The 24,983-nt window shown below is 38.8% G+C and overlaps 1 protein-coding gene and 1 long non-coding RNA gene across 2 annotated transcripts in view; both read left to right on the forward strand.

Moving 5' to 3' along the window:
• LOC133280260 (uncharacterized) overlaps positions 1 to 24,983 on the forward strand; it is a 613,335-nt gene that overhangs the window by 370,674 nt on the left and 217,678 nt on the right. The window lies entirely within an intron of this gene.
• VEGFC (vascular endothelial growth factor C) overlaps positions 17,663 to 24,983 on the forward strand; it is a 70,928-nt gene continuing 63,607 nt past the window's right edge. The window contains exon 1 of the mRNA XM_061474695.1: positions 17,663 to 18,344. Coding sequence (XP_061330679.1) covers positions 18,201 to 18,344 — 144 coding nt within the window. The 5' untranslated portion in view covers positions 17,663 to 18,200. The remainder of the gene's footprint in view (positions 18,345 to 24,983) is intronic.

A 24,983-nucleotide genomic window follows, 5' to 3' on the forward strand; every position in this document is an offset into this window, starting at 1 on the left:
ATTATATATTCTGTACTGGGCAGCTGAAAAAGAAGCAGAAAAGTGGCAAGCACAGGAAGTGGCAACTGGCAGCTTGGTAATTTATATAGATAGAGCCCTCATCTGAAATGCACAGAATTTTTAAGATTAATGCAATTAAATGGATACTGAAATTCCTAAATCCATATTGCTTACAAGTTTGAGTGGTGTGGGCTTAAACAGTAACAAATATTTTCTGTTGAGTGTTTTGATGCCACAAAGTACTAGTAAATATTGCATGTTCATAACTATACCTTCAGAAAGAGGAAATATGCCTTTCAGATTCTTGCTACATGTTTTGTACTTTGTCAGCTATGAGAGCAAGGTCATCTGATTAAGAGGAAAAAAGAAAAAGGCACATAGTACTATTGAGTAAATACTCTTGTTTTTCTAGTAAGCTTTATTAGGAGTGGGAGGGGGGAAGGAATAAAAAGAAAGTTGTAGTTTCCCAGATTTAAATCTGATCAGACCAGCATAACATGGTATGCAGGAATATGTCACCTTGAGATTTGTAACCCAGAACTGTCCTCAAAAAGAGTATATAAATTTAACTAGAAGACTTGTAGCAATGATTTGTTTCAGTGAATGTCACGCTCACTAATTACAAGTAGATGATCTATTTTCATATGTACTTGCTTTCATTTGTTGGTCAGTTTACATTTCTGCTAGATTAAGCCTTCTCATTTCTTAACTTCCATTGGCTTTTCATTTGTTTTAAACTTTCTGAAGCAAATGCCTAAAGTAAAGGCAACATTAGGCTTGCAACAAGACTGCATTTTACTTGGTCAGTTAAGATTTTCAGTTAAGATTTTATGGTATAATAGAGAATGTAAACTGAAAACCGTAAATCTTTTGAGAGCTGGCAGCAGCAAATGACATGTTAACCACAAACCCAACGGAATATTTTATCTTGCATGTACATGAATGTAATTTTCCAGAAATGGTTGTCAGTTAAATGACTGTGACAGATGTCACTGTCAGTTGCTCATCAGGAAAAACTGCCTCTGACAGGCTCACTAGTAAGTACATCACCTTCAGCCCTAACAGAAGGTGAATTTGCTGCTGCAAGTGTATTTTTCTTGCCTTGGTTCTTACAGGGGTTTAATATATTACATTTATATATACATTTATGTATAAATAATACAAAATTTGCATTCAATATAATAACATCCATTACGCAGCAAAATGCTTTCGGTTCAGTGGGGTAATAGGAAAAAAGACAGGAAAAATAGCATCAGATCATATTCTAGAAGAAATGGTACTGATAGCCCCTTCAGGTGTTTCAGTGCAGTATTGAGTCTTTTCTTATCCACAGTGGAGGCCTCAAATATTAGTATGTCTTTATTACTTAAGAAGCTTGTGTTCATAACAAGTTTCTGGATGGTCTGTATGAGTTAGATAGGACTTGAGGAGAAAAAGTTTTTCCAGGATTAGAATGCTATCCTGAAAACACTAAAATTAACTCTTAGTGAGGGCACCTTTCTTAAAACACCACTGAATCTTTACGTTTAAGTTCTAAAATCAAGTATAACATCTGTAATTTACATTGAGCCATAGGCTTAGCAAAAAAAGCTGCATGCAATATAAAAGAATTTTGTTTATTTAGATTTCGGGAGCAAATTTTGTAACTGTATAAGGAATATTCCTTGACTTAATGTTTAGTAATAAAGAAAGAAATCAGTGTTATGAATTATTAGGAATTGAATAGAAAACCCACTAAGCTGATTTAAACCCACAACAAACACACAAGAACTGTATGTAATCCTTTTTTCTTCATTTCAGTTGCAGATAAAAACAGGGTTAGAGGAGGGTGACAAAGATAATGGAATGTATAAGACTGTCTTCTGCATAAAAAAAAAAAAGCATACTAGCTAGGAACCTTTGGGGGTGTGTGTGGTGGAAATAAAGAAAACAAAAGGGTGTACAAAAGGAGGTTTACAAAATCAAAAGTGTAGAGGAGAATATGGATTGGGATTTATTTCAGTTCCACCATAAAATGAGAGGCATAAAATAAAATCAGTGATATTCAGAGCAAACCAAAGAAGATGGTTCTTCATGCAACATATTATTAAGCTGCCACATGGTGTTACAGATAGTGAGCATTTACATGATCTCATAGGGTGACGGTTCAGATTCCTGGAAAGAAAAATAATTTAAAAAACTGTTATATTAAAAAAAGATAATGCTTCTGCTCAAGAAGTTTTTGAGCTGCATCTTGCTGGGGTCTAGAAAATATTCTGGGGAAATACATCTATGGGCTTGTCTTCGTCTTCCTCAGGCACCTGCTGTTGGTCACTGTCAGGGTCAAGACAGCAGACTAGACGCATTCTCCCCAGTATTTTCACTTAACATACGAGATGTATCTATTTCTGAAATACTTGAGGGAACCTAATAGGAAAGCAGAAAGTAGGAAATTATTTTGTACATCATGTCAGAATTTACTTCTGGAAATAAATGTCTTACCTCTGAAAAAGAAACAGTACTTTGAGGATAAAGCTGTCTGAAAAAAAGGTTATATGGGTTTGGTGTTTATTACTTCTCAATCATTTCTGGTTCAAACAGGTTATTATTGCAAAAGAAAGTCTCTCTTTGTGAGTGATGCAGGCTGTTGTGTATTCTGGATGTTAGACCGGGATGGTAGGCAGTGACTGTTTAGTGGTATGGACGAAACAAGAATTCTTAAGCATTTGTTACCTAACCTATTCAGGTTGTATTATCTATGAAGGCAATTATATAGCAATTTGATCAGCAACTTTTTAAATTACTAATATATTGCATCAAACATGCTTTTGCATCTTTTAAAAACATGTGCTTGAGTTCTTTGAGGTCCTTGATGTTTTCCTTCACTGACATTTTAGGTAGCTTTCATAGTTACCCAGTTTGCACAACGATGTATTTCATATTCACTTTTTTAAAAAAGAAAATTCCAGTAGTGTCTGTTATATCTCATCTAATTTGATAGATGTTGTCTGAATTAATTACTGTTGTTCTTCTCTCCTCTCTTGCTTGCTTAGTTCTCATTCTTTAGTAAGTTGTGTTAAAATACTGTGGCAAAGAGCAAGATGAAATAGTTGATTATATAACATTTACTTTTTACTAGTTTCCTAGTTTTTTTACTTTATTCTGCCTAATACCTTTGTTTGTTTGTTTCTTCCTTGTCTTTTCCTTGTTTTCACAGCCAGAAAGATTTTGTCCCAAATCCAAATTAATTCTGGAGAATTCAGTTTCAAAATGTACATAAAACAATTCTCAGCTAGGATTACGTTTTCTTGGCAATGCTAAATTACACACTTCACAGTTTTTCTCTGGTCAAAGCACTAAAATGACTTAATATGCAGTCTTACAACTAAATGCACAATCTTACAAACTCTTGGACCTTCAGCTTGCAGGCTAAGGTGGTACACTGTCTGTTACCTCTGAAAATAATAGTCTCTCATCTTTCCCAGTTTGTACATACTACATGCTTTGTTGTGTAACAGAACTTACTAACTGATAGAAATGCGCTGTGTTTTTGCATGAGCCTGAAAGATTAAACTCAATTATATAAGAGCTGACGTTTCAGATAAAGATGACATTTTACGTGATACCACAGAAAAGAAACTTGGTGATATGTGGGTTTGGTTTTTGGTTCATGCTCTGTAGTGGCTTGCTGTAGGTTTCCTGGTAGTCATCTCTAGCTGTATTGTTTGAGCTTTTACAGAGACTGGTATGAATTCCCTGCTTCAGATGAGCCTTTATGGCTTTAAAAACCCTGCTAAAATCAATTTTACAAATTTGTAATTGTATTGGGCTCAAAGAGGAATTATTACATTTATTTTAACAGGGAAGAAACAAATAAAGTCTTAGCCTCCAGATACCCAACATTTAGGTTGGGTATCTGGAGAGAAAAAGTTAGGGTTTATAGCCAGTTTGCCCTATTATACAGTATTTGTTATTAGTATTCAGTATTGCAAGATAAAACCTAAAACCCCAGTTAAGCCTTGTCCTCTCTTTCTGAATGTGCACACCTCTAAGTTACCACAGTTGAAAAAGGAGTATTTCTGTTTGTTAAAACAATATTACCTGCTTAGATTCTGGGCTTGCTTTCTTCTATTCAAAATAAGTACTAATTTTTAAATGGAAAAGCAAGTATTTTTGTAATGACAGAATCAACTCACTGTAAGCCTCATCTTGTCCTTAAATTACATTTTCATTCCTATAGAATGAAGAAATAGAAAGATATGTTACTGAGTATGCCAGGTTTAAAAGGTCCACTTCCCCTTGCTTTCAATACACAACTGAACTTCATGGAGAATTAAAGATTGGTTTTGCAACACAAAATGCTGAAGCTATGTTGCTATCAATTTTTCCAAAATCAAAAAAACAAAGTATCTATAGAAAAAACTTTGAAAAACAAAGTGTCTATAGATTTCATCATCATGGACTGTTCTGCCTAAATGCAAAACACTAGGGCTGAAACTTTCGCACTACAGATGGTGAAAAATTTTGTTATTGATTTTTAATAAACTTTGGATTTCACTAGCATTGGAATACCAGGTTTGGTGTTTGTTTTCTTCATTTGTTTGTTTGTTTTCCCTAAGCAAATAATGAACACAAGGCTCTAAATTGTGTCCTAAGTGGAACTTCTTTTAACACTGTGACTTGAGTCAAATTCATAGATTAAAAACTTGGTAATTTTTTCTGCTAATTAAGTACAACGTAGATTCTTACTTTAACACTTTGGTCTTTCAATTGAAAATAAAATGCTGCAGAAGGGAAATGGGAAAAATCATGGGAATGGCTAAAGCAAATCTTTAGAGTAGAACAAAACAGTGCTTTAAGAGTTAAATATCAGATGCCAAAAGGGGAAAATACCTTATTAATCCCATATTTGTAGAATCTTTATAGCTACATTTTTTCTGTAGGTAACCTATCTTAAGTAACATTTGGCTACATGTTTTGTTAATTTTTTTTTAACTATTCTGGTAGCATGCATATGACTGAACAGCAGGATGTCTTTAATGTACAAAGCACCAGGTATTAGTTAAACTACACTCTTGTCAATCTTTTATTTAAGCAAAAAGATCTTATTGACCCCAGCAGATCTAATAAAGGTTTGTTTCTTTCTACCAGTACAGGATGATTACAAGTATGGGAAGATAACAAGCTGAAAATTTCCTATATACAAGTATAAGTAAATATTTTCATAAAGTATAAGTGTGCTGTAAGAGTATTAGTGACATGCTTTCTGCTTTTCACAGAATGTCTTGTGGCCTTCTGCCTAATCTTCGGAAACAATAACTATGACACTGATGTATTCAGAGCTATTGTGCCTGTTGTACTAGAAGAAAAAAGAAAGGGACACTTCAGAATAAGACATTCTGTTTAAGACACATTTGGACAAACCAGGGGGTAAATCTGCCTGGGAAAATTAAGTGTCTAGAAAACAAGATTAGCCTTTTCCATTTGATTTTTGGTGAAATCATTCTGAACTGAGATGTTTCGGAGTTGACAGCTCCTAGTGAATTCGCTTTTTCTTCATGTTATTGAATTTGAGAGCAGAGGTCACAGGTTCTGCTGCACTTTTATTGTCTTATAGCTCTGTTAAATCAATTCTCAGGCAAGAATTTGTGTTGCGTATATTGAGTAGTTAAGGCTTCACTAATAGGATTTGACATTATAATAGATTTCCAGTCAAAATTATAGAGAAAGATTAGATGGATTCAAATCTCTGTGATTAATAGGATATGTTACTTCATGCAACTTTTTTCTTCTTTGAAGTAAGAATACACAATGAATGTCGTAATGTATAGTCTATAACTTCCTAGAGTTACTACCTCGCATGGCAAAAAAGGTAAATAACAACTCTCTCTTTCTTGTTTTAATAAAAATCAAGCATAAATCTCTGTAGTTACTGCAAAAAGAAGGTTACATGCTACTTTTTACTTAATTATGTAAAGATGAAGGCTACATATATGGTATCATTAAAAAAAACTACTACCACCACAGCTGTGAAAGTTACTGTGTAGCAGACCAGCTAAATTCAGGAGAAATAATTCCTCTGTAATGTCTTACCTGTTCATTATGTTGTAAGACACCATCAATGCTCTAAACAGAGATTAAAAATACAGGGCCTCTAAGGAACAGATCTCTCATGTGGAAGTTGTATCTCAGTTGGTGCTCTCTTTCTACTCTGCTATCAATTCAGTTGACCAGTTTGCATTTATTGCACAAGAAAGCTAGATTGTTCAAGTATGAAATCTCCTCATCTACAGGTAGACATTTACTGTTTGCAATGAGAATGCATATAGTGGTATTGGCCAGAATTTTCTAAGCTGAGTCTCAAATGTTGGAGGAAACAAGTGTTCAAAGAAACTAAACGTAGTAGCTCTCATACAGTCTGATACTTCTGAAAATCAGACTACTTATATGAAATAATTGATACTTAGCTATACATGAAAAAATACCTGGAACACAGGGGTCTTCTTTCTATTTATTTCATGTTTATGAGATATACAAAGGAAAAACAGCACTGTTTAAATCATAACCATAAATTTGGTTCCAACAGAAGGCAGGGGTCAACTTGTAGGGAGTTTTTCATATCTAGCTTGCTAAAAAAAAATGCCATAATACATGCAGAGTGTAAGAAAATACCATAGCTCTATGTGAGAAATGAAGTTCTGTGTGCTTCTCCACTAGTTTGTGAAATTCTGAGACTTATTGAAAACACCATTCCACAGTAGTCTTCAAAAAGCTTATCTGGGTATATACTGTCGTGGTTTAAACCCTAGCCAGACAGCTTGTTCACTCACTCCCAGGGAGTGGTGCTGGGCTGGAAGCAATTGAGCCCCCCCTCCCGGGGCTCTCCCCTTCCCTGCTCCTGGAGGGATGGGGAGAAGAATCGAAAGAGTGCAACTCCCACGGGTTGAGACAAGAACAGTCCAGCAACCAATGTACAACACAAATCACCACCGCTACCACCAACGACAACAATGATAAGGGAAAATAACAAGGGAAGAGAATACAATACCACCTGCCGGGAAACAAGTCTGACCCAGAAGACCCCATGTCCTTCCGGGTAACTCCCAGTTACCCCCCATCCCTGGGCATAACGTGCTGTGGTATGGAATACCTCTTTGGCTAGCCTGGGTCAGGTGTCCTGTCTCTGCTTCCTCCCGGCTTCCCCTCCTCCCTGGCAGAGCATGAGCCTCACAAAGTCCTTGGTCAGGGTAAACATTACTTAGCAACAACTGAAAACATCGGTGTTATCAGCACTGTTCCCAGGCTGGAAGCCAAAACACAGCGCTGCACCAGCTACCAAGAAGGAGAAAAATTGACTGCTACTGCTAAACCCAGGACAATACTCAGTCATGTACAACTGGACCAGAATTAGTGATGATCAGAGCTATGTTTTTGAATAAAAGGAGTTCCTTTGCTATGAGACAGACATATGGGAATGCACTTTGTCTCAAGTATCTGTATTTCCAACTTAGAAGACTTTATAATTGGGGGTAGAATGCTTCCTGTTTCTCACCTCCTCAAGCAGTCCTGTGGTGGTTTCAGGGAGCAAACTATGGCTTCACAACTCCTAGCTGGCTGGTTGGTTGTTTTTTTTTTTTTCTCTGAGATGCTTTTTCTCCTTTTTCCCCTTTTTGTTGGGGGTAGAACAGTAGTCTAAGTCTTGTCTGAAACAGGAAAAAAAAAATTTTGTTAGATTTTCAACACTTAATATTAGCTGTGTTGTTCATCCATGATATTATCTAAGAGGTTTTCTGTAAGGTTTTGTTAAATGTATTTTTACCTACAGTAAAACCGGACTTGTAAAACACTTCTGCCCACTTTGTTACCTAGGCAGGCTTAGGATATGTTTTGTGTGTGTTATGTCTTAATCAATCCCAGGAATTAATGTCCTCTATAAAACAGTAGGTCTATAGAAATTTCTCCCAAATCACTAAATAAATAAATAAATACCCTATTTAGGTATTTATTACCATACAGCAAAGCAGTTTACCACATTAGATGAAAATCCTAGTGAAGTTACGACTATCAGTGATACATGTAAAAAGGTTTGTAGTTGTGGTGCAAGGAAAAGGAAAGAAAAATGACATGCTCGTGTGACAAAAAAAAAAAAAAACGAACCTATAAACATGGTTTCTTATTCCTTGATAAAACAGTAACCTTTCTTTATTGAGCAGTATCTATTCATTTTGCTAACCAGAATATTTTGACTGTGTTATTCCTGAAACACAAAAGGAGCTGTGAGAGAGTCAGCTGGACCTACGTATAATGCATTAAGCACATCACCAACGTTGTTAGCAATTTCCTCTCACAAAGTAGTCTAAGAGAGGTTCTTTAACTAGAAATAACCAAATTGTTTTTTAGTTTTCAGAGTTTACGGGAATGGCTGCAGAAGAGGCAAGGGGTGAAGGGTTGGCGGTAGCATCTGGGTTTTGGGGGAATAAGGGTGTAAAATTAGAACCTTTTGATGTATAGTCTCTGGGGGGGAAAAATAACCCAACCACCACCAAAACCAATCTGGCTGGCTCTAAACTCAATAGCTACAGGACTTGATGCTGCCTCATCCTTCATGGACACTTGTACAGAACTCCCCCAGCTGTGAAGCAAAGATGAACTGCACTTACCCAATGGCCAGATCCAAGAAAAAAAATCCTCTCTCTGTTCTGTTCCTTCTGCTCTTTGAGAGGCTGCCTTTGACTGCCTGCTAGCCTGTAAAAAAGGCTAAAGTAAGGTAACATCATAAAATGGGAAATTTTGAGAAAAAGAAGGTTTCTGCAGATACTCAAAAGTCTGTTCCCTTTCTATGACTTGGATTCCTCTGTGGATACTGTCCCTGACTATAAGAGATCTAACTATGCAAAATTCAGAAAAAGGGCAGTAATAATTTTAATGCCTTATTATTGAGCATATTCTGCTTGCTAGTAGAGTGTGAATATTGTATAGCTAGAAAAGAAATCATACAATTAGACTGGCTCTATAATTCTTTATACCAGCTCAAGGCATCACAGTGTATTACAGAGGATGGTGATGGAAAAATACTATGCACTATACAGTATATTTGACATTCAGTGAAATTTGGCTTTCCTGATGTAATTTTTGTTCAGATAAATTTGTTTTAAACTGTTTTCTGAATATTTAAAAAAAAAACTTTCTTCTACTGCTGTAAATGCTTTATTCTCAGTCTCTATAGTGACTGATTATGAAAAGTACTCAGAACTTGTTTATAAGCTTCTCAGACTTAGTAAAAATAGCTGTTACAAGTACAGTTTGCAAGTATTACAAATGTTTTAAAAAATGCAAAACTTTGATTTGCAACTACAAGTTTATGTTCCTGACATTGAGATCTATTGTACCTTTAATTTTTTGTTCAATAAAGAGCAGAAAAGAATGAGTAAGACATAAATCTAAAATAAAAGCACAAAATCAGCAGTCAAACACTCCTTTTATTTTATCAAGTATGCCACTATTACCTTTGCTCTGTTTTGACAGTCCAGTTGCCAAGTTGGAGGCTAATTTAATGGATTTAATTACTGGCCCCCTTTCCTCGTATATTTCTTGGACAGCCCGTTACGGCACTGGGGCTCCCCAGGGACAGATTTTCTGATGTGGATTCTCAGCATGAGACTTCTGTCTCGTTTTACGGATCTCAAAGTTACCATGTAGTCTCTCACTGTTACTAACAGAGCAGAAACATATTTGAGTGGATATCCTAAAGTAAGTACCAAAGAAATGGGGAACAAGTTGCTCTTCAGAAGGGGTCTATTAATTGATTGTAATGGACAACCAGACACTTTGCTTTAAAACAGAACTGTAATTCTGGGATGACAAAAGGGAAACAAGATTATCTGTTTGTTTTACTCTTTTTGGGTGCAGTTAGTTCTACTGAATGTCTGCCCACATGACTGCTGTTGAAAACAACTGTAATTCTCCGTTTGGGTTTCACATTCTTTGGTCCCATGTGAATTGCTGAATGCTGGCATGATGTAAGAACAATATAAAGGCAACAGTGAGTTTGAGGCACTCTGGCATTTGCATGAAATTTGGTATTTCAATGTATTGTGATGGCTGGAACAAATACAGCTCAACTGATGAAGTGAAGAAAATGTCAAGCAGAAAATTTTTTAATCCTTGCATGGTAAAAATCAGTAGAAGTAGCCTATAAAATTCTATTTTTAAAAAACTATCTCTTGAAGAAAGGAAGTAGTTAAATATGCTTTGAAATGTCAAACAGACAGCTCTGTTTTGTTAAAATCAAATGGTTTGGCTTTGCATCTTAGGAGGGGGTCAACAAAAAGAGTTTATTTACAAGGTCAAGTGTTCAAGCCAACCTGAAAGAATTAGTGTTATAATTACTCCCACTGCTGTGCAAACATGAAGCTGACTGATGAAATGAGCCTTCTTAATTATGAACTTTGTTATTGTATATTTACAGTAAGCTTTTGAAAACTCACTGAGTTTAGACCCAGCTCTTTTTGACCTAGACTGAGAGTAGACTGAACTCAAGAAGTTGGTATATTCCTACTGGAACTCAGCATTATTATTTAACAAGGCATCTGTTACACTATTCCACTAAACAATAGGTCACACAATAAATAAGCAGAAAAAACTTTGAAGCTACTGTACTGAAAGATCTAGACTTTGAAGTTTGTTTGGATAAAAGGGAATAGAGTTTCCCTCTGTAGTTTTAAAACTCAAATGATTTTTCAAGACCTCTGATGAGTATTAACAGCTTTGCTATTAATATCACTACATAAATGTATCTCCAATCTCAGTGAAATAGTCTTACCTTTTTTTGATAGATCATTGACACAGTTGGAGAAGAGCAAGAAAATGAAAATTCACTTACAAAATCAGATTTTATAAGTGATTTCAGAAGCCTATTAAAATTTGAAAGGATATTACTACAATTAATAATTGTTCCTAATTCCCTCTGGATGCTTTGGAGATTTCAGTGCAAAACTGTGGGATAGAAACATTGTCCTATTATGTGAACGTAATGCTCATGTCACAGCTATGTAGAAACACATTCCTTTGGACTATTTTAATTTTACCAGCTAGAATACTAGAACTCCAAAGATCCTGCAGTAAACATCTATTTTCATTGCAAAAGATTAGAGACTTGCTAAGAGTAACCCAAGAGCAAAACGTGTGATGTGCAGCTATCTGCAATCCCTTGTAAGCATAAAACATCATGTTTTTAAAACGTCATCTCTCTTGTGGCTATCTTTGTAGCATGCAGCAGCAGCATCATGTAGTTTGAGCGCAGTGAGCTTCACCAGATTCTCCAACAGTACGGCCCCCTCTGTACCTCTGCAGCTGGGGCAGCCCAGAACCCAGCACCAGTGTGTTCCCTCATCACTCCTGCAGTACAGGGGTTGCTCCTGACCAGTCCTATCTTAAGAGACTGGAAAAATAAGATGGAAGTATGACCAGGTCTTTCTTCATCCTTTTCAGGTGAAAAAGCTGCGAGTGGTCATATGGGGACTAAACTGCTAGGGTTACTAGGGAGGAAAATCTGGCTCCAGCAAACGTTAATAATAAAGCTGTTTTTTTGACCACTCATAAAGCAGAAAAGATAAGCAAAGGTGACTTCTGTGCACCTTTGAAAATTATTTTAATGTTATAATCCATATTTTAAAACTACCTTTTTTAAAAAAAATATATAAAATGTCTGCAAATCTTAGCTTTTGTATTTTAAATGCTTGTTTCTCTACCTCTTCCTTCTCTGCCTGGATCAGCTGGCTACCCTGGGAAGATGCCATCACTACAGGGAGTCTTACTAAGAAGCTGGGGTTGTTTTTAGTTTTGAATACACTCAGGCTTATATTCATTATCAATAGAAAAGATTAGGTTGAGTTCCACAGCTGGAACCTGCTACTGAAAATGGTCTGTTGCTCTACCCTTTGCACTTAAGAGTTTTTTGGGACAGATTAGTTGAAGTGTCCCTGTGGAGTATAGCTGTAGGTTTGTGATGGGATAGGAATTTTAAAAATAGCTTAGGCCCAGCATGCTACCCGCTTTTTAGATCAGTAGTTGCTGCTTGAATTCAAGTTACAAAGAGATAAGCAACCAGAAAGACAACGGATGGGCTGTGCTGTACTGAAGGCTGCTTTGCCAAATGATGACCTGGTTCTGTGTTGCAAGTATCAGCTACCTAGTCTAGCCTGGAGTGTTGAAAGTCAAGACTGGCTAAAGGAGGAAGATTAACAGGCTGTGCTGAAAGGAAGAAACAGTCAAGAGCTGGTCTAAGAATGTCTCTTATTACATAAATTCATTAATGATAAAGGGGGAAATTAGCATGGCTTTCACTGTACCACAGGGAACTAGGATCTGTGTCACCCAGTGTTGAGTGCTTAGGAAAATGAAATTTCCTGGCTAGACACTGAGGGAAGGAGTTGCCTGTGGGCTCTGGGGCAATCTACATATCAATGCACCTTTTTGTTCTTTAATTCTTTGTCTTTGGTCATTGCCCCCCCCCCCCTTTTTTTCTTTTTTCTTTTTTTTTAGGGATAGAATTTTGAATTCTTACAGATGGTGGGTCCTCATCCTTCTAGTTTTATGCACAGGATGTGTCTTCAGGCCTGAAATTTTAAAGGGAAAATGTTATGGTTTTTATTAAGCAATTGTTTAGTAGAAAACAAAAATCTTCTTAGTAACCAAGTTAAGCATGGTGCCAATTAAAACTATTAGCAATGATAACTTACTGACTGAAAATTGGTACATAGGTTTTTTGTTTTGCTTTGTCTTACCATTTGTTTTTTTAAAAAAAAAAAAAATCAAAAAATTAAAAATCCGCTGCTTTACCATATGTATCCAAAAAGCAGATACATGAAGTTTTTTCTAAGGTGGAATGATTTAATATAGTTTGAATGGTGATAGCATTAGCACTTTTTATTCATTTCATTGTAGATTATAAAGAATATTTTACAGATTGGATTTCCTGTGTACTTTCTTCCAACCCTATCTGTTGGACTGACTTCTGGTGCAATAATGATGTGTAAAAAAATAAGTATTGTTGTTATGACTAAGTATACGCGGTCTGAACATGAGACTAAAAGACAAGAACACATTTACTTTGTGGTTTGGACCTGAATCAATGAAAAATTGATTCACTTTCCCTTAAAATATAAAAAATGTCCTATTGGCTCCAACAAACCATCTGTCTAGACTGTCCATCTAGTTTTTCTGTCTCCAGCAGTTGCAATTGAACATGCTATTTAGGGGATAGGGGAGAGTACACAAGACTGTCTGCTTCTGCAGTCCATTTCCTTCACACTTTTTGCAGCATCCGCATTCATTGAATTAGGCATGCAGAGTTTGTCCTCCTCTACTCCTACCTTTCTTTTTTTTTCCTGATCATCTTTAATTTGTCTGATCCAGTTTTAAACCTCACCGTTTTCTGCTTCCAACTTCTCATAATAGCAAATTCCAGAACTACTACCTGGTGTATCAAGAAAAGAAAAAAACAACCAAAACCCAACCCAGGCCACAAACCTCTCCTTTCCATAATTTTTAGATTAATCTCCACCTGTTTTCAACTATGTGAAAAATAAAGATGGGCCTAAGCAAGAACCTCAGATCTGAATCTCTCTTTAAGAGATCTGTAATTTGCTTTGGGTAATTCAAACACTTTTCTTGAGATACTGCCTTGTGTTGTCCATTTTTGAATCATGTTAACCCCTTATTATAGCAAGGGTTTTACACTGTTGCAGTTATCCAGTCTGTAGCCTAGAAAAATTCTAATGTTAGATACCAGTAGTCTTGATTTTAAGTTTAGAAAGAAAAGCCCTGAGAACAAAGAAACCCCAATAATCCTGTAATCCCCAAATATCAACCAGGGTTAAAGGCTGAAGACTAAGGGTTCTTGTTAGTTAATTTTCAAGAGGGACGAACTTTTATACTAAATGGAAAAGAATTTTCTGGGTAGTAAACTGCAGCTTGCGAGGTCATGTATTGCAGAAAATGTTTTTGCAGCAGTGATGTCTTTCTCATTGCATTAAAGTTATTCATCCTAACAATATTTTTAGGGAAGATAAATGGATAAAGCTAAATTTCAGGATTCCTAGCTGGAGATTTGGTGCAGGGCAGTTTCCCATGGGTTAAGTTTCCTGATCAAAGTCAAGGAAAACGTTTCAGTTACTTTTGGTGATGTTCAAGCTAAAATGCTGATTCTTTTCTAGGATCTTATAAGGAAATACTACATGAGGGCCCATTAAAAAAATGTTTGTTTTTAAATCTGCTTGTGAGGAATGAGAAAGGCCATTATGCACATAATCAGTAAATCTGCGGTACTCCTAAATGTTCCCACTAAATCATATATTTTTTTTATAAAGAAAGGGGGTTGAGAAGTGGACTAAAGCCTGAAATCCACTGCACCATCTTTTTTTTTTTTCTCAGTAGCTAAGTCTTCTCTTCCATAGAACTGGTTACTCCAACTACATAAGCAATATGATAAGAAATGTGTAATAAAACTTGGGATTGGAAGACTCAGTTGGCAGAAAATGTTTTAGTGAACAGCTGTTCTAGTAGTTTGGCAGTGAATCTGAAATGCCTTGTCAGTTTCTTTTCCCTATACATATCAGCCTCATTTACACTATTTACATAAGACTTTGATATCTCAGACACTGATCAATATCCAGATTTTTTTTTCCCATGCTTTTAAGCATGAGAGGAAATATAGGAGAGTCCTATCTGTAGAGGAACTAAGGACTGAAGCTTACTATAGTGCCTTCATCTTTTGGAATGGCTCCAGAATGGCACTTCCATAGTCTTTTGAGTTGCTGCACTTGGGGAACAATGTTTTCTACCTTTGACATTTACATTAAATATAAATTCCATTGAAACTCACCAGTAAGCCTATGTGTGCTGAAACAAACATGGCTTGTTTGCAATTAGCAAACCATGCTAACTAATTTTAAGTCTTGCCTACATATGTCTATATATGCCTCTATATGTCTAAGAGGAGAATGCAAAGGAGATTGGTTTGAATCAAACACAAAAAATATAAGGAGAATGTAAATAACATGCTGTGTAAAGAAAACAGCATTATCATTTAATTGTACCATCAGCAAGTAGATCAAATTACAGTAGCATCCTACTGACTTTTCTTGCTGCTATTGACACTTTTCTATTCCTCGGTCTCAGTTCACATTTCTTATACTGATTCCTCTCTGACTTTTTGTACTGCTGATGAATAGAGGTAGGAAACAGGTATTGAAACCCATCCACATTTCAGAATGGATACAGAGAATTTATCAGAAAGGAACATACTCAGTATGTCTAAACTTAGAAGAGGAATGTGCTTGACAGATGTACATTACACCAACTTGAACAACAGAACGGGCTCTGGATTTTTTTAATGCAATTTTAAAACAACATCAAGAGAATTTATTTGAAGGAATCTTACATCTGATTATAAAAAGCTTCCTTTGTTTCTCAATAGTAACTGTCACTGCCATTGAAACATAACAGAATAAGACCTAGACCTGTATCGCTATACTATAAGGGATATCTCTTGTGTCTTTTGTGCTTATAAGGTCAGTTCACTGTCAGTGTACTGATTGCCACAACAATTCTGTTGACAGATTTCTGCTTAATTTGAAAACAAGAGGAGCAATATTAATTATTGGGAGGTGAGGAAAGGAGAAAATACTTTAAATCAGTAAGCCTTTAAATAAGCCATCTTTACAGGATGGAAAGAAGTACAGACTGAATTGAGGAAAACCTTAGTGTCCCAGAGCCATTGGAATACTTGTTTGTAAATAGAATATGTTTGTAAACAAAAGATATAAAGTATCATAGATTTTAAGCCATTTATGTTTAAAACCTTATGATTAGACTGTGACTTGAGGTGCTATGACTGTGATTATCAGCTTTCAGTTATGACACTTTAAACTTGCTATACAGAGCAGTTGGTGGAAATGCTCTTTTGTATAAAAGCTTTTGATCCTCTGATGGATGTTCCATGGACTGGGGGAGGAAAGGGACAGAATGCAAGTGCTGTGGAACTGGGGAAATAAATAATGAAGCCAGCTGATTATGATGGCACAGCAGGAGTGGTATGTTCCATCCTGGTTTGTGATTTAGTTATGGGGCATTCTTTGCATGGCACTGTTATTGAAATATTATCTGTGCCTGGTTTGTCAGGCAGATTTTATTAATCTGCTGCAAAAGTATTTGCTTTTTACAGTCTGTGATGTATCTGAGAGGTTTTAACGTGTTGAAACTCAGTAATGCTGTATTTCTGTTTAGATAGGTTTTGCATCCTGGCCTATGAGCTCTTTAGGCTTTAATCCTATGCTTTGATCCACAGCACTGTAAGGGTCCACTGAAGAACAATAGGCTTCTTAATTTAGGTATACTATCATATCTTCATAGCTGGTCTGCTTAACTTCTACCACTCTCTTTGCTTCATGGCTTTACTATGTTGTGAAGATGTTAAAAAGCTGTTAGTGCTTTAATAACTTTCTAGTAACTATAAAAACTTAAAATGCATCTCTACTAAAACTTCAGATTTCGTTCTGATTGCAAATGCGGTGATTACTTCCTAGCATCAAAATAATGTATTGTAGCAGCAAGGTTCTTGGAAATGGTAAGAAATCAAAAAGAACAGGAGGTACCCAGAGGCCTGCTAGAGACCCCTTTATGCATAACCCCCAGAATGTTGTTCCCTGAAAAGTTATGTAATGGAATTCCCAAAGAATAAGAACAGTGTACCATGAGCAGACTGCCAGCATCCAGCCAAGGCAGTCAGGGGTCTGCCACCACAGTTTGTTCCCACACAGTCTCAGTACCAGAAGATATATAAAAGTGATTCAGAACAATTTAAAAAGCTTTACAAATATTTACCCAAGATTCAATAATCCTGTTCACATCGAGCAATAATAATAGCACAGGGAATATAACATTTTCCTTTTGCATGGCTGAGATCTGAGCAGGCTGCAGTGGGGTACTTTGTCAGCAATGTTCAATCCCTTTTGGGTTTACTGCTTGACTTTTTTTTTTTTTTTAATCACAGTGTAATTGGAGCACAGTGTCACCTCTCTTTTATTTAGGGCTTTGAATGGGATGTAACTTCTGTTCAAAGATAGCTCTGAGATGGCACTGATAGGAAGTTTATAAACAAATATGGTACTCTTGAGTTACTCTGTTTCCAGCATGGCAAAATCTTTTTCTCTCCAGCCAAAACTCTCTCAGGTGAAGGGGAGTACTGCTCAACAAGTACCTGACTAGAATTAACAGAGATTTTCTTGCATGCTTTCTCTGTGTGCATTTTACCCAACTGCATCTGCCGAAATGAAACAAGAGGGCACTTTGATTTCCCCTCGGGCCTGGGACCTACAGCGGGATGCATCTTCGCAGGGCCAAGGCTCGGGGCGTGACCAGCCCGACTCTGCGGGGCCGCCTGTGCCCGGGCCGTGCGGGCAGTTTAGGGCCTGCCCGCCCCCCTTTCCCGCCACAGCTCTGACGCGACGACGCGCTCCGGGCGACCTTCTGCTCGCGGGGCGCCAGCACAGCGTCGGCGGCAGGCGGCAGCAGCAGCAGCGGCGGCAGGAGGAGGAGCTGGAGCAAGGCCGCCGCCGGCCCCCTCCCGCCGCTTAGAGGAGCAGGCAGAGGGCGCTTTCGCCATGCGTGGCCCCCACCGCCGCCGAGCAGCCCCAGGCGCCGCGCACCCCTCGGGCGCGCTGCCGCTGACAGCCGTCCGGACGGACCTCCGCGGCGGGCGGAGCGGAGCCTTTCAGAGACCCCCCCGGCCGGGCCCGACCCAGAGCGAGGAGAGCTCCCTGGGTGCGCCTGGGTGTTCGGTCCCGCGCTGCCCCTCGGTCGCGCTCTGTCTCTCCCTCCTTTCCCTCCCTCTTCCTCCCCTCTGCTCTTTCCACCTCCCCTGCTCCTGAGTGAGCGCAGCCTCGGATGTCCGGTTTCCTGGTGGGTTTTTACCTGGCAAACTCCGGATAACTTTGGTGAGAATTTGCAAAGCGGCTGGGAAAGTTGGGAACTCTCCTGCAGGCGTCTAGGAGCTGCTGCTATCGCATCTTCTCCATCCCACGGATTTTACTGCCTTGGATATTGCGAGGGGAGGGAGGGAGGGACGGAGGGAGAGGAAGAGAAGGAGCCTCATAATTTCGCCTACATTCCTCCAAGTGCTCCGCAGCCCCGCTCAGCGCCTGCCCTGCCATCTTTGCACAATGCACTTGCTGGAGGTTCTCTCCCTGGGCTGCTGCCTCGCTGCCGGCGCCGTGCTGCTGGGGCCGCGGCAGCCCGCCGCTGCCGCCGCCTACGAGTCCGGCCACGGGTACTACGAGGAGGAGCCCAACGCCGGGGAGCCGAAGGTAAGCCTGTACCCCCGTGGCAGATGCCCTCGGGGCATGGGCCTTCGGGTCCGTTTGAACGGACGGCGTGGAAAGCCCGCTGACGAAAATATTTGTGAGAAGCCTTTTTAAGGAGAGGGTTCTTTAGTAGTGAGGGAAGGATTTATTTAAGGAGAAAAAATACTATATTGTTAAGATTTTCAGGGTTGCTGGAAGGAAAGCTGCGTGGAGAACAGCTGCATTCACAAAGAAACGGAAAGCACCTGATGGGTAGAGGCAGCCCGCAGGCTCCGCTCCTGCAGCCGCGCAGAGCTCCCTGCGGGGAGCGGGCTGTGGCGGAGCCCGGGCAGAGCAGCGGCCCCCCGGCTCCAGCTGGTCCTAGCAGCGGGGCCGCTGGTGCACCCGGGGCTGCCGCGGCACGGGCGAGGCTCTGGGTTCCCGCTGCGGGGTCCTGCTGAGGGCTGGACCGGGCAAAGCCGGGGAGAGCGGGCGAGAGGGCTGAGAAACGCTCTAAGCAGCAGCTGTGCATGGGACGAAGCGGTGAGGGAGGCGTGGAGAGACGGTGACCAGGACAGCCAAGACTATTTGTTGAAAACCCTCTTGGAGTTACTGACACTTTGGATGAGTTGCTGCTGCGTGACAGAGGTGACGGGAGGTGTCAGGTGACACTCGAGTATGAAGATTCTCGTTTTGCCCAGGAGCAGGGGAAGGCTAGGTTTAAATTCTCAGATTTCAGTCACAAATACTTAAAATCCTGTGTTAATTTTTGTTTGCATAGGAAGTTTCGTAATGTAGCAGTCAAGTACCTTTGGTACTTGTGGTTGCAGTTCCCGGTATGCTAATACATAAAAATGATGCATAGTATGCGGTTGTATAAGCCTGTGGCATTACTAGGAAGATCTTTGATGTCTGAGCTTTAACAGCTCTTGCCTTCATCTCGTTCATTTGAAGATTTCTGACATAGTTACTGAAAGTGATCATGACCTAGCTCATTCATTATTCATTTCAGTATGGGGAAGGGAGGGAAGTGTGTGAATTAAAAGTTAAGCCTATATTCTGATTCCCCCCCCCCACCATTCCCCTGTGCTGTTTGTTTTACTGAATAGAAGTTTTACTGTAACTATGTGGGAAGTCAAATTTTGACTGTGTACATTGCCTGTGCTTATTTCAGGTATTCAAACTGTTGCAGACCTCATGTTGCTCATGCAGTTCCTGCTTTTCAAACAATATTCTGTGTGGAAAAGGTTACTGAGTATACTGTAGTGTCTCTTAAATTATTTTAATTACAGCTGAATGCTTACCATTGAAGTATTCTGAATGCTAATATACTATCAGTGATCATATTGCTTAGTTTATCAAGTACTTAAAAATAGGAACACGAAATCAATTCATCTGGTTGCTCTTACCACTTAAGACTACTTTAAAAAAAAATATGCAGAACTTAGTGAAGGGTAAAAATACCTCAACTCTTGCCAGCCCATGACTGCAAGTCAGTTATTTACTGAGTGAAACAGGTGTTTGAGTTGTAAAGCCTCAGAATAGCTTATGTTTAAAAGGTAGAAAGAATCTAAACTGCAGTGTGATCATATTTTGTACATCTAAACTGCTGAGGAGGAACAGCTGATACTGAAGATACTATCCTTAGGGATGCTGTATGTTCCCCTGCATGTGTTGGGACAGTCACTCTGTTTCTTGAAGAAACCTCAAGAGTCTGGGGAGTTGCCGCTATAGTGCATTGTGTAGAAGTGCAAGTGCTCCCTGGAAAAAGGGGAACTTTCAGCAAGCTGAAGGAAGAAAGGTCAAGAGACTGGGAAGTGAGCGGGATAGCATGTGTTAAGTGAATATGTTAACAGAAAAATGTTTTTGTGCCTGACTACTGGAGAGTAGTAGAAAGGGGGGGGGGAATGACTCTGGATCCAACCAGTCTTAGTCATGTTGGAAGCCTTTAGTTATGAGTTTGTTGCTTTTGCTGGAACTGTTTGAGTGAGTGAGTACTGCACATTATTTGTTCCTGTGATGAGAGAATGCCGAGATGAATGTCTGAAGTAATTATGAAAGGATTAAATAAGTAAACTGTAAGTAATTGTTTCAAGGAAAATATGATTATATCATCATCCATTTGAGCTTTATTAACTTAAATGTGAAATGTGTAGTCACTTGAGTTTGTGTTCATAGATGTTAACGCTTCCTCTATTTTTACTTTCCATACATATGGCATACTGCTGCATATTAAACTGATGTTTAAGTGCAGGTCATACAGCCTTTTTGGGTCAACTTTTCACACGTTATATTTTTTTCTCTTTGCTCCTATTTTAAAATCTTCAGCTTTAGAAACATCTTAAAAAGTGAATGAAGTTGAGGGTCCTCCAACATAGGAGTAAAAGCTGGGCGGAAAGTAAGGGTATTGTGGTTTTATGCAGGTAAATGTTATGCATTAATCTTATCTTAGATATTTGCAGCAACCTGGAAGCATTAGAGATAAAAATAGTAGCAGTTCCTCATACACACTTCTTGCAAGGGCATATTCTGCAGGAAGTGGGCACTGGTAAGCCTGTGCAACACTGCCTCCCCCTTATTTTTAATTTTTTTTAAGCCTAGGGGCAAAGTACATTATTTAACAAGCTTATGGGGTCCAGAGTAATACTTTTCAGCTGAACTGTCTGCTCACTGGGATGGGAATGAATCCTACCTGCAAACCACCTCCTTGGGATTTCCTGCAGCAGGGAGGATTGCCCCCATGAGCTGAACCCTTCCTTTGCAGCCACTCCCCACCAGGGCAGGAGGCAGGGTGGCCCTGCTCCCTCTGTCCCTCCGGGTGGCCTGCTGCAGAAGACAACCTGGTACTTCAAGTGTCTTTCTGTCTTAGTTGGGATCGGGGAAATCAGCCCCCTTGTCCCCAGTGTTCCTGCAGTTTGGATGGTACTCTCTGCCCAGCATGGATGCTCCAAGCGGCTGCAGCAAGGAGAGGGTGAGCGGCTTGTACTGTCTGTGAATATTGTAATAACTCTTATAATGTGTTTAGTCTCTGGCTGTTGTTCTTTAGGTAGTTTTGAATTGGGAATGTGTGGTGAGTACACTCTGTCTACATGGGAGGGCTAAGTATTTAAAGTAAATTCTTTATTTGTTTGCTGAAAGGCTCAAAACAAACTGGAGGGACTATGCAGGCATTCTGGGCAAGAATTAATCTTTCTGGGTTATTGAAATGAAGGTGTGACAGTACCTAGACTGCATAATGGTAATAGGGTAACAGGAGCAGGAGTAGTTTGTTATGGTAATGATGATGGTTAACAGTGGTCTGGTAACAATAACTGAACAGAAGCCACACAGCTGGGAGGGTTTGCCCTAATAGCTCCACCTTCATATTGTTGCACAGTCAGACCTCTAGGATTATGTGACTATCCAAAAGCAGTATTAGTCAATTTTCACACATCGTTTTAAGAGGTTTAAAACTATATTTATGCAAGATTTGTAGTTTTGTATTAGGATGGAAATAACAAATGAAAATGTATTTGCCTGTTCTAAAGGGCATCCCTGAAAGTGGCACTAGGGCTGTTTTACGCAGACAAAGTATAGAAAAGTCTGTCCATGATTTTCTTTTTGCAGTGAAAATAGGTGCACTTGCTTGAGCTCCATTTGTCTTGGACGCTACCTCAGCTGAGAGCTACCTTTTTATTATTAATATTTTAAAATTACTTTATATCTGACCTAAACATAAAATGCTGCTTGTTGATGGCTAATGGAATTTAAATGCTGTTAGTGTGGGAGTGTGAGGAAAAGCAGTGTAAGTTTTGGGCTCCTTTCTGTCACTGTTGTAATCTCAAACCCATCAGTTCTGTGGCCATCTCTGTTTATGAAGTGTGCCTTACTCTGTGTTGTAATGTTACATGTGCTGATGAGAGATGAGGCTACATTTTCTGCTCTGAAAACATAAATCTCACTCACAGTACTCAAGCAGTGCTAAATTGAGAAGGTAGGGAGAATGTTATTTTTCCTGCTGTTGCTGTTTTGTCTGCTACAGCTTTACTTTTCATGTGTGTATAGCCACTTTCTTTTTCAGACACACATGCACACACAGACAGAAGCTGTCTTTTTCTAGAAGCATGATTTGTATCACTTACAATGGGGTGAACAAAAGTATCATAATAGGATCTATTATGAAGATTAAGCAATACTTCTGTAAGCATAATTTATTAAACCTTGGCCTAGCCTTTGTGTGCTAGTATTGTACTTGGCTTCTCCTAAGAGCTCATGGCACTTTCTAGTTCTTGGTGTAGTTATGTGCATTCCTGGGCATCTTGTGTAAGCACACTTGTATGCCTGTGAGGGACTTGATGGGATTGCTGCTGACAAACAACTGTACTTCTGAAGATTCTAAAAAAGCTGTGGGGATCACTTTAACTAACTGCTGTTTGGAGGCATTCAGAAACATCCCATCAAAAATATTATTTTTAGGTTCAGCGTGTGTTTAAACTCTTGCATGTGCTTCAAGCATGTGTTCCTGCTTATTTTAGTAAAAACAAACCAGGACTTGTTTTTCGAGCTGTTGTAGCTGAGGATGATGGCAGTAATCCTCTCCATTGATATGCTGCATCAAGGACAGTAAGCCTGTCTAGAACCTTGTGTTCAGCTGCTGCTTTTCTGAATGTGGTCAATGATTCATTAAAACAAAATGCTGGGACAAAGGGAATCCAACTGAAGTCAGACTGGTATCCTATCAATTTTAATATCCTGTTTAATGTAAAAAAAAACATGGTACAGCTGTCTGTAGAATGAATTATAAGAAATTCCAAGCCAGGTTGTTGTTTGGAAGTTGTAAGCTCTTTCGAAGTCCAAGTTGCGCCTTAACAGTTTTGCTTGGCAGGGTATTGAATTTTGTTTAGTGAGCAGGATAGGTATGATCATTTTTGTTATCTATTATAACATTCAATAACTTCTTATTTTCCTAATTCTGCCTTGCTTCTAACCTAAGTAATATGATTCTATGATTCTATATGTAATACCAAGTTCCTCTCCATGTATGTGTATCTGCTTCAAAGACACTGAAGGCTGCATAAATTGCAACAGAATTTTAATTTAAAACATTGATAGCTTAGGCAGACCATGGGAGTTCTTTGTTGAATTACTATTGTATATGAATTTGTTAGCTTCTTTTTCTTGTTTTGTGTTTATCTGTCACCAGAAATTTTTTCTGATGACTTAGTATTTATGTGTTACTGTATTTTCACCCCTTCTGTTGCATTTCAGACTTTAGTTAGAAAATAGCTAAACTGTAGGTTATTTATTCTCCTACTCTCCCATTGTAATAACTGTAAATCAATCCCTGTAGCTGTGTAGTAATTTGGTTTTTCTTTTGATATTTCCTGGCTTGTCTAAGATGGCTATAACTCCTTACAATTATTTAGAGGCTGCAGTTGCCAGTGGAGTGAACAAATGTTTTTGTAAGATGTTTTTGGTCCTACATAGAAGTAACTGAGGAGTAGTATTTTTTGGCGGAGGAGGGGAAAACACAGGAAGGATATCTTCTGATAACTAAAGGAAAAAGGAAAATACCCCAGATCAGTAGTAGTTGGTATATTTTGGCTATATTATAGTCTTTGCTTGGAGGATACCATGACAGTAGGTTTCACTGGAAGTCAAAGAACGCGTTAGGGTTTTGTTCCTCTAAACGGATTGTTTGTTATTTAGTATACTGCTGAGGGATACAATCTCTGCTTGTTTGCAGGCTCACCATTACTCGGAGAGCAGTGGTCTTACTATTTCTTCCTAGAAATGATGCAGAAAAGGAAAATTATGTAAATTCAGTCGTTCCAGTTACATATATTTGTAACTGGCCACAGATACACAGAAACATACTTTGCCTGTACACGTTAATAGTACCAAGACCCTTGATGGAGACTGTCTTTTTAATAGAATTGCTACTTATGGTTATATTAGCAGTGTAATTAATTGTCTAAGGAAACTAGGAAATAAACTTGTGAGGTGGTGCCTTGTTGATGTTTGTCGCTTGCCTAGGGACAGATGTTTCCAAATTAAAATGGAGTCTATGACTTCCTCTTCACCCCACCCGCTCCCAGCAAATCTTGCATAACAGGGCTGCAGTGGTATAAATGTGACCATTTACTTCCTTTCATTTTATTCATGTGTGTCAAGGTACTCATGTTAAAATTTAAAATATCCTTATGTAAAAGAAATATTGAAATCTTATTTCCTTTATATAATTAATATTGAAATATTCTGGGATTTGGAGGAAACGAGACAGTCCTGTTAATAATCAGCTGGCTTGCACTGTTGAATCACAGTGGGTGGATTCAGTAAACATGAAGTGTTTTTTCTAGAAGGGAAGATAGAGATGGATAATTATTTTGTCTTTCTAGTTGGGTGTGTTTCTGACTGGCTAGAGAGGAGTAAAATGGTGGTTCATTTAAAAATACCAAGAGCCCTGTTGTGCAGGACACAGGACACAGCTTTCAGGAGAACATTAACAATTGCTAAATATCCCTCTGACATGACTGGATATGGTAGTTATTGGCCTGTCTCCTCTGCAATTTCATTCCCTTTCATGGAAGCTTCATCTAAACTAGCAGGCAGCAGAAGGCAAGAGGTTAGGATCAAAATCAAGTTCTCTGAGGGCCTCCTGGTTCACTTGCTGGGATGTTAGTG

The sequence above is a fragment of the Pezoporus flaviventris genome, unplaced genomic scaffold (assembly GCF_033815535.1).
Source record: "Pezoporus flaviventris isolate CSIRO_AGI_PZ_B2104156 unplaced genomic scaffold, CSIRO_AGI_Pfla_v1 ptg000002l, whole genome shotgun sequence".
Classification (NCBI taxonomy): Eukaryota; Metazoa; Chordata; class Aves; order Psittaciformes; family Psittacidae; genus Pezoporus; species Pezoporus flaviventris.